Source organism: Geospiza fortis, unplaced genomic scaffold (genome assembly GCF_000277835.1).
Source record: "Geospiza fortis unplaced genomic scaffold, GeoFor_1.0 scaffold603, whole genome shotgun sequence".
In the NCBI taxonomy this organism is placed as follows: domain Eukaryota; kingdom Metazoa; phylum Chordata; class Aves; order Passeriformes; family Thraupidae; genus Geospiza; species Geospiza fortis.
Window position 1 is genome coordinate 931,450 of NW_005054460.1, and position 10,689 is coordinate 942,138.

General features: G+C 34.8%; 1 protein-coding gene across 1 annotated transcript in view; it reads right to left on the reverse strand.

Annotated features, from left to right (window-relative positions):
• Positions 1 to 10,689, reverse strand: part of HMGCLL1 (3-hydroxymethyl-3-methylglutaryl-CoA lyase like 1) — a 71,692-nt gene that overhangs the window by 40,154 nt on the left and 20,849 nt on the right. Inside the window, exons 3-5 of the mRNA XM_014309872.2 lie at positions 10,023 to 10,130; positions 6,561 to 6,656; positions 4,700 to 4,848 (exon numbers count right to left, since the gene is read on the reverse strand). Coding sequence (XP_014165347.1) covers positions 4,700 to 4,848; positions 6,561 to 6,656 — 245 coding nt within the window. The 5' untranslated portion in view covers positions 10,023 to 10,130. The remainder of the gene's footprint in view (positions 1 to 4,699; positions 4,849 to 6,560; positions 6,657 to 10,022; positions 10,131 to 10,689) is intronic.

Genomic DNA, 10,689 nt, shown 5'->3' on the forward strand with positions numbered 1-10,689 from the left:
ATTAAGTCTGAAATGTCAGACTGCTTCCATAACCTCCCTCTTCACATGTATCTGAAGTGTTGTAAACAGATTTACTTCCTGGACCTGGTACTCAAAACTGATGCTTCTTCTTTAAGGGCATTTTATCATTTTTTAACTAATTGAAAGTTTTAAGTCCACCATTCAGACCTTTTTCCAACTGCTGGGAGAGCTGCTATTAAAAAAAGAAGTCCTTGTGAATCCTCTATTTCCATATTCAGGCCTCTGCTATTTTTTTCTGGTCTTCAGAATTCTACTCAAGAAAATACACTGGAGCTTTAAAGAAAGTAGCGAAGTAAATGGGCACTAAACAATCCCTTTTGACTATTACTTCTGAGAAATCATTCTGTCTTAATGCTTTCCATAGACTCTTGTTACCGCAACCCATGAGGACTGCATCTGAACAAGTATGAACGGGGAGGGACACAAGTCAAAGTATCACAATACTTTTACTCTCTTTAAAACATATTTGTCTAGAGTCTGATCCATAGTACTATTTTATTTCCCATTAATTACTACTTTGACTCCCCAAAATCTTCCCAGGATGGATTTTTTAAAAGTGCACTTAAAATCCAAATGTATGGGGTTAACCAGTTCTCCTTTATCTTCTAACGTATAATGTTCAAAACCTGCTTTCCAATATTTTCATATACTGAAATCCATGTTTAGTGGATACTGAGAATTATTGCCTCAGAAAAGGCTTCTTTTATGAAATAAGGGTTCATATTCTGCAGTTTAGATTCTCAGCAGGTTTTTTAGCAGATCGGCTACTTTATCATTGAGTTATATTAGATGACCTGGAAAAATACCAGCAATTCTCTCTTAAACTTTTGGATTTGTCAAAGTGTAACATTAGTCCACCATCTTATCTCTTATGCCTCAACTTCAATTTTTTACTGGATAAATTAATTCTCAAACTAATATAATGTGATGAAGATACACGTAACATTCACTGAAATGTAGCTTCTTTTCAATATTCATATCTTCTCTATTTGGATCCTTTACATCATTACAATCCCACTGATGCCAAATGATTTTTTGCCTTTTCTTTTATGTACCTTTTATACAACTTTAATGTATCCTCAGTATTCTTAGCATGCATACTTGTAATTCCTTGAGTCTAATAACTTAGCATAGCCCTAGTATTTTGTTAGGCCAGGAGACCAAACATCCTAAAGGCCTCATAGTAGGAGGCTGGAAAACCCCACGCTATCTTGGGAAACCAAGATCCCAAACCTAGTATCTCTCTAGAACACATCCTGTAAACTAAAGATTTGGCCCATCCAGGGGGGAATTTGACAGATGAGGGGAATATCACATCATTCATCCAGGCCTCCCATTGGGGTATTCTTGGTAGATATGCTGATTTTTAGTTTATAAAACTGTACACTGATTTATTGTGCGTGTGCGCATTGTGGCACACTCCACCTTGGTGAAGTGATGCACCAATAAGGAAGGATCCTTATTAAAATACCAAGGTAAAAACCCTTATCCCTTAACTGTGTCTGGCTCTCAATTTTCTAAGACCAGGAAAAGGCATCACCACAAATTGAATTATTCCGTTAATGGCTATTTAATTCTGAATGATTCACTTTTCCTGTAAGCCTAAGGAAGAACAGTGGAGTGCACTTACATGATTTTCATTCACAACTTTGAATCTGCTCACTTTGTAGCATATCTGATATTAAGCATTTCTCTGTTGAAGTGTTCTGTAACATACTGCACCTGGCATGACACTCAATAAAATTTTCCTGCACGTACTGTATGAAGTTTATCTTATGTTTGCATATTGCACTGAAATTAGAGATATCTCTACTGGATACACAAAGTAAGCACTTTAAAATATAATCTGATTGTATTTTTCCTGAGTTCAATCATATTTTCTTCATTTCTGTACTGTTCTGTTTGCTTCACCACCTGATTCTTGATATTCCTCCCTTTTATCTCTTTGCCTTGTTTCCATTCTTTAAATAATTACTTTTTTTTTACTGTGTTGTTCTTCTGTTTTTACTGTTTTCTGCCTCCTACTTTCTCTCTCTTCTTTTTTTATCTTTTATTTTCTTTCTTTTTCTGTGTGAAGAAAAAATAAAAGCCACATGGTTTGTCAGATAGTAGATAATAAATGTTTGGGAATGTTGTAGAATCCTGTCATGGGAACAGTTACTTCCATCACATCAAGTGTATTGATGCCATAATAATTGCTTCTGGTATGTTACAAATGCAACAGACATAATCTGTGGGGTGGGGGGAAGCACCACGCTGCCACTTTTTTAAACGTATGCAAACTAGTGCACAGAAGACAAGTTAATATTTTAAGCAGAAAACCAATCTACAGTACACCACAGGGGCTTCTTCATCACCTACAATTTACATCTTATGGACAACTTGCAAAGTCTCTTTTTTGACATCCTCCATAATTACCCAAAAACTTCTACAAGACATAGGCTTTGAGGATGGTTGGTTGCCTATATCACACCATTTAGATGAATTTTTGTAGTTAAACATAGGAATATAAAACAGAAAATATCTCCTGACATGCCTAGACATCTGAAAAAACAAAACCAGAAGTTTAGTGTAAAAGTGTTCACAAGTGGATAAAATTTGTTGCTATACACTTGCTGTTTTGTCTGAATTCCCTTAACCATGCTTGTCTGGGACCTAAAGTTCAGACATCCCTGAGCTTAATCCTCCTGGAGAACTCAAATTGCTAGTTATGTTCTCAGCTCAGATTTTAGTTTTAGAAAAAAAGGGATGAACAGTGGTGGCAGACAGCTTTTAAATAAGACATCTCTTATATGAGAAGTGGCTCAGAGAGGCAAATCATGACTCTACTGGCAGATTAGCAACTGGAAAAAGTATTTAAACTCTGGTACAAGTTACTATTTCTTAATACAGTGAACATCCCTACTTCTCTATTTGGTGATTTTCCTCCTGAAATACACCCAGGCTAAGGAAAAGGAATCCGAGCATTTATGAGCTATCCTTGGTTGGCCTGTGTGTATGTGTGTGAAAATCACAGAAACACAATATGGTTTGGGTTGAAAGGGACCTTTAAGATCACCTAGTTCCAACACCTCTGAAAAGGGCAGGGACACCTCCTTCCAATAGATCAGGTTGCTCAGAACTCATCCATCCTGGCCTTGAAAAACACCTCCAGGGATGCAGCATCCACATCTTCTCTGGGCAACCTGTGCTAGTGCCTCACCATATTCACAGTAAAGAATGTCTTCCTAGTATCTAATTGAAACCTACTCTTTCATCCTGAAGCTTTTCCTCCTTGTCCTGTCATTACAGTTCCTGACGGAGAGTCCCTCTCTGGCTTCGCTGCAGCCCCCTTCAGATACTGGGAGGTTGCTATGAGGTCTCCACAAAACCTTCTCTTCTCCAGGGTGAACAGAGTCAACTTTCTAAGTCTGACCTTGTTAGTGAAATGCTCCAGTGCCTCTGCTGGACTTGCTCCAACAGTTCCATGTACTTCATATGCTGGGGAACCACAACTTTATGCAGCACTCTAGGCAGCATCTCATGAGGGCAGAGGGGCAGAATCCCCTCCCTTGCCCTGCTGGCCATGCTGCTTTGGATGCAGCCAGGACACAATTGGCTTTCAGGGCTGTGAGCACACACTGCTGGCTCAGGTTGAGTTGTTTGCCAACCAACACCCACAAATCCTTGGATTGGACAAAATGATCTCTAGAGTGCTCTCTCAACCTAAACCCTACTGCTGTTCTGTGATCCTCTGGGGCACAGTTATAACTAGAAGTCAGATTTCCCTTTCTCCAGGCAAATGCCCAAACAACCACACACTGTTGTGAAAAAATGTGTGCAGTAGCATTACCCCACCACTATTTATGGAGCAAAGAGAGAAACCAGTATTTATTCCCAGACTGGTTTTCAGGTACTTAGCCTCTGAGGTATCTACCTCCACCTATTTTCAAGTCCAGGTATTTTCTGAGCATGATGTAGTTTATACTACTAGTAATCCTCAAGGAATCTCATGGCTGAGTTTCTCCTTGAATCTACGTGAGCCCTTCAGCATGCACAAGGACCTTCACAAATAATCTTAGGTAAGTAGCTCTTACCTGTGATGCAAAAGAAAATGGAAATGAAATTCCATACTGTTCAAGAGTGAGTACCATTCAGGATAATTTTAAGTTAAAAAAATGCTGGATAATTCTAGAGTTTCATGCACTGTAGACTCAAAAATTTCAATGCCTGGCTTTTCAGGATAACTTATATACAGAATAAGTTTTTTCTTAGGAGTAAATTTGTTTTCTCACTTCTATACCTTACTCCTGCAATGTACGTAGTGATATATTATGAATTCTACAATAAAATAAAAATTTGTAGGGCATTTTTTTAGGTGCTAGTGTTACAAATTCTCAACGGCACAAAAGAAATTTTATTCTGTCATCTGTGACAGTAAAAACTAATTTTTATAATAAAATCTCATAAAAACTCCTTTCTTTCTTCAATTTCCACAGCAAAAGAGTTACCATCAGTAGCTAAAAATGCAAAAATAACTAAATATATTCAAACCTAAAAATAAAAATCACAGTAAAGATTATTATTACAATTCATCTACAAGGAAAAAATTTGGTAATAAACTTTTCTACTGGTACCAAATAACCCCTGTAACAATGACTCTAGTAACTCTGTATTACTTTAGAATCTGTATATTTACCCACGCACTGGAATATTCATACTCCTTGCAGATTTAGTGACTTCTTCAAACCTTTCTATGCTTTCTTCAATTGAACAATTAATATTCATTTTGCTAAAAGATTCAGATGCTGCGCCAAATACCGAGATTTCTGTAGCTCCCGCTGCAATCTAAAAGACACATTTCAAGAAAACAGAATCATAATACTACATTAAAGTATTAGATTGAGCACTTAATTCTGTACAACATTCTAAAATTTTAAAGTACATTAAGTATATCATCAATATGGAAAATCTAATTTTAATTCCAATTTTTTTTAAGCTATACTATACAGACAGATTGAATCAAATTTTGAGATCATTCACTGTGGCATATTTTCTGCCTCCTCTTAGCAATTAGTTAAACATTTTTAAAGTGATGAATGATAAAGGGAATATGATGTAAGAATTCATATGAACCAGCTATATAAAAAACCATTATTAATACTTGTATGTATCTTTTCAGAAAAGAAAAAGATCATACAACAACTGTCATACTGTCTGTTCCCCCTGAATACCAGGAAGTCACTCTCATGCTTGGGAAAGCTCTCTGTGTGCATATGCCTAGAGTAGCAACAATTACCAACAGGGATTTCTTTGCTAGAGCCAACTCTTGGATCAAGGACTCCATTGGTCTTGGTGTCACAGTCGATAAGGATAATATGGAAAATGTGTACATGAGAGTCTGCTGAGAGAAGTCTTAGCAAACACCAGTCTAGGAAATGTGTAAATGTGGTGATTTCACTGAAGGGGCAACTAGCCTGAGCTTGTATTCAGTACTTCAGTAAATCAACTAACATGAGGCAAACTAGAAGGCTGAAAGCAAACTGATAGGAGAAGAAAACATTTTATCTTAATAGTTAGAATAGTTAACTAACTCTCACTCTCCAGGCCGAATAATACTCTTGTTCAGTGAAAAAGGACGGAGCTTTTGCCTTTACTCTCTGCCTCTGCAGGATAATGTCTAAAATTCAGCAACCCATATAGGGACAAATATTCTTTCAAACAGAGGGAAAAAAACATCAGCAAGAAGGAATGCAGGAATCATCTACAACTAATTTTTCATTGTTTTCCCTTCATTATATCACTAAATACAGTATAGAGATAAAACGCCATTAATTAAATGCATACAAGCTACCATTGAGACAAAGTTGCAGCACTATTATCTGATGGCTGATAGTTAAGTCAACCATGCACAGGATTCTGTTTTAACATTATTTCAGTATAGCAACTGAATGACATACTAGAGCACAAATGTCCACCAAGCAGTATGCTTTCCAAATACAGCCTGTCCTACATCAGGACAAAAGCAGAAGCACTAAAAATTTTCAAAAAACAGAAGGGTAAAGATTAGACTAACAATGTGTATATTTTAAGACTGAACTGCTCCATTTTCACTCTTTTACACATTTCAAGTCTATAATTTTGAATATTTTGGAAGAACTGAAATAATTTAAACTTTCAAACCCAACCAAAATGAAATCCAGAATTGCTATAGAGCTTTTTCATTTAAACGAATACTTCCTCATCCTTCTTCAGTGTTCCCCACCAAGACACTCTTGAAAAACTTTTACAGGGACAACAAGTCAAAGAGAAAGAACTGTCTGGCTCCTTACATACAAGCATCATATAAAGAAACTTACAAAGTTCCTGGTCAATGCCTCCACTAAAATATGAGCTTACGATCACTCTGTGAATTTCCCATTTTTTCATAAAGAAAATTGGGAGTTTTCAGTGAAAAAATATATAGTTTATTTCTGACATTAAATAGCTAGATTCTTGTACAGAACTGAAAGTGAAACATAAAAGAGGTAAATGTAGACAACACCTATGAAAGCACTTACAGCAGAATGAAAACCTTGAAGATTAGGTGTGAGAACAGGATACTGGACTCCAGGATGCCGCTCAATGCCCCTCATTACTTCTTTGTGATCTGCCATCTAAAATAAAATAAATAAATAATTTGTACTGATCAGCAGTTATTTTCTGATTTTATATAACCAAATAGAAACTGGCTTAGACTGTGCTTTTGCCTTCATTACTTTTACAGTTCATGCAAAAAGTCCAACAACAAGGGCATTAAACTGATTTTGTACAAATACTCTTCTTTAATTTCTTAACTTTTGACTATTTGTGTTGCAATTTTTTCAGATCTATGTGAATATAGAACTGGGACTAAGACTTTGACAGTGTTCCTTTGTGTGCATCTGTAAAAATATAATTTGCATCATGAATTGACAGACTTATGATCATGCCGTTCATGAAGTGTTACAGCAACTTTAACTTTGCTTCACTGGACTTAATAGGTGGAATTAACAGAATAACTGAGATTTAAGAAACATAGAAATCTTGAAAACTTCAGCACTCTGATAAATGCAACCTCACAATGTTAAGCATAACTGAACTTGAATTACTCAACACTGTCATCAGAACATTTCAAGACTAAACATGTCTATTCTGAAAGAAACAGCAAAATCCAGATTAATGCAATGTTTTAATATATTCAGAAATTTCTTTCTGAAGAAGAAAATACTTCTTTATTATAGCAAAGATCAGAGTACTTGTTTTCCTTAGTCTCCCCTCATAAAAGAAAACCTGCCTTTTTAAGATACACTTACATTTTTACTCATTTTCAAGATTAAATATACTCCCTGTACTGATGAAGAAGATGAATGAAACACTTATTCACTTAATAAAAGGCAGATTCTTTAGAGAAGCACATTTTCTTGAAATAAGTGGGTTGAAAACAAATATTTTTCAATGGTGTGCACACCTGAAAACAATACAAAATAAAACATATCCCTCTTATTTAATGTCTTAAAGATTCTGAGTTTTAAAAAAATTATAGTGCACATTAATTGCTTTTTAAATGAGTTCTCATAAAAGCAAATCTCTCAAGCAAACACTATTAAGTTGGATTTCTGTTTCTTTCCACACTGGTGAAAAGTATTTTGAGAAGTACCATGTAAAAAGATATATGAACTACAGAGCTTTCATTACTCCTTACTTTCAGCAGATGCCTTCCTGATAGCTATGCAGTACCACAATTCTAAATACATGTTATTAAATTATACCACACTACAAACTAAAAATACTGCGTGTAGCCTGAAATCTTCCAGTCATCAGCTTCCTTCTGTGAAGATGAATGGATTAAAAATATCAGAAAAAACTATGAATTCCTCTTCAAATATAAGCCCAATATGAATCTATACGGAAAAGGTACAAAAGGTGTTCTATAGCCAGACACAATTAATTTCTTATCAAGAAATAAGTGATAAAACAAAACTTTTTCTATTTGCTTCTATGTGAAGTAAATTGGTCTGATAACCTCACAAAAAAACCTCTGTTAACACCTAAGTTATTTAAGAACAATTTTTCATTCCTTAATTTAATATAAGTAGTAGCTACATTTCTCAGGGCAAAAAAGAAGGTCTGAAACCAAATGATAAATTAAATGGCAAATGCTGGAACTAAATTCACTCTCCACAACTATAGCCTGTCTTAAAATATACTGGAAAACCAAAATGACACTTTTTCAACCAATATAAACCTGCCAGACCCAAATAATATTATAAATATTAAATCAGTCCCATTGCTATTTTTCCTGTAAGTAAAATCCCATCTTTGCACATATTGCATGTTATAAGATTTTAAATTGTAATAAAATACTTCTTTTCCCAATTTCTTTAAAAATAAGCTTCCTAATAGTAGATATTTATAATTTTGGCTGTTTATGTTATAGGTGTGGTATCCTGTTTTATATGGCACCTTGCTACTGTGGAACATTTTCTTTTAGATTTTTCAGTAAAAAAATATCTTTGCCAAAGACAACAGTGGATGGGAAACCATAAAAAATTTAAAATACTAAAACAGAAATAAGTGAATGAGTGATCTAAACATAACTGTAAATTCTATTCCCATGACCTATCAAAAAAAGAAAGAGCAAAGAAAAGACAAAGCCAAGACTGCACTCTTTGTCAAAGCAACACAATCTTATCTTTTAAATTAAAAAAAAAAAATTAGGCACTAATTAAGCCATTAAAACAAAGTATTCCATGAGTGAATTTGAGATAAGAAGGGATTGCTCGATTTTTTCTAAACTGACAAACCTGTGCTAAATTTGGTACTCGCAATGGCTCACAGGAAAAGGAAATAATTAAACAAGAAAGGAAGAAATACAACTTTGCTTTAGAAATTTTCTTCTAACATTTGAAAAATGTTATTATTCTCTGTTGCAGTAACTGACAGTGTGAAGGCACTTAGAAAAAATTAACCTATTCCCTTTTAGCAGACAAGAGATCACTGCCCCTCCATTGATGCCAAAGAAATTCTGCTTTGTCACTCTTCTCTTTACCTTCCCTATTAACTTTCTTCTAGACTCTTCTCTGGTGACCCTGAGAACACTGAAATAAAGCAAAGGAGTCCTTCAGAGTGCTGTACAATTTGCTTTGTTAAGTCTTGAATAAGCATGGCTGTACTATGTTTTTCTCAGAGAAAAGCCTAGAATACAGTCCAGGCCCAGGATGTATTGTCAGTTTTAAATGGACAAACTTTACATTTTGTCAGATGTGTAACATGCAATAGATATTGTTAAAATGGAAGTATTTTCTCAAATTAATTAACTTCTTGTTTTAATTTGTAAATAACTTGTATGGTCCTTGTCAAATACAAAGTATTCAAATGCTTCTGTGCAAACAAGTGTGCAATTTCCTAAAAAACAGCTGGAATTATAAATACTGACTTATTTCCATGTTTGCAGGAAATAATTAATTTGCACAAACAGGTGCTAAATAGCAAACTTCAGGACTAAGCCTGAATTTGCAGTGTTAAATTTCAAATGGAAATGTGGCATTCTAATGCCAATGCAGTTTTGCTGCCATTCCAGAAAGGCTAGGTTTCTGCTGAATTCTACCAAACGTAAAAATTAATTCTGGAAAAATAATAAGCAAATTTTTATGATCCATCAAAATTTAAGTGAAGTTTCTGATAGAGTGTTAGAACTCCAAAATAAGTAATGTGCCTAACTACGACGACATATATAGAAGTCCTAAATTTACATCTTCCAAACACATTTGCAAATGTGGAAAATTACATTTCATTTAGAGAAAAAGAAAATAACGTATACTACTTTTCTTTTTACATCAATGACTACTAGTTTTAGTAGAATAGAAAATAAGTAGGTATAACACTAAATTATATTAATGATGTGTCACCATCCCAAATCTTTAGTTACAACTGAATTCTACATAAATAAATGGAATGGCATTTAAATTGAAATAATTGTGAATAGAGCTGATTTTACATACCTGAGGCACCCATTTGGACGAAACAAAACTGGTTACTTCTATCGCAGGCAGGCCTGTTTTGGAAAGCTGGTTGATTAACTCAATTTTTATATCAGTTGGGACTATCACCTACAGACATGGAGACATACTTTAGCAAAGTATTTCATACATAAGAAACTGTTTTAAGTGAAACGTTCCTTGTATGTAAGCAATAACTTTTTATACAATAATGAACTACTCTTCCACATTTTACCATAACTCTTCTGTTTCCTGACAGAAGTAAGTATAAGGAAGGTATAAGGACGGTACTCCGCAGTATACATGATCTTACTCCATTTTCTGTCCATCACAAAAGTAAGCACTTCTGTAACTGGTTATAGATCTGGCCTCATTATTTGTTATTAACCAAACACCAAACTAGCAAGAACTGACAAAGGAAATACTAACAGTGTGACCAGTGAAAAATGGGAGGAAAAAAGCTCCCTGGATGCGGCAGAGTAACTCTATTCTGCTAATATCACTAACATCTCTGGTATCAGGAACAATGATATATGTGAGCTTATCCTCCTGTTTGTGGAAATAGATGATTGTTTCTACACATGTACCCTATAATCTCTTTCAATATTCTTCCATGCTTCCCTACCACCCTTTAGGCAAATAATGCTATCAAAAGAGTAATATTTTTCTC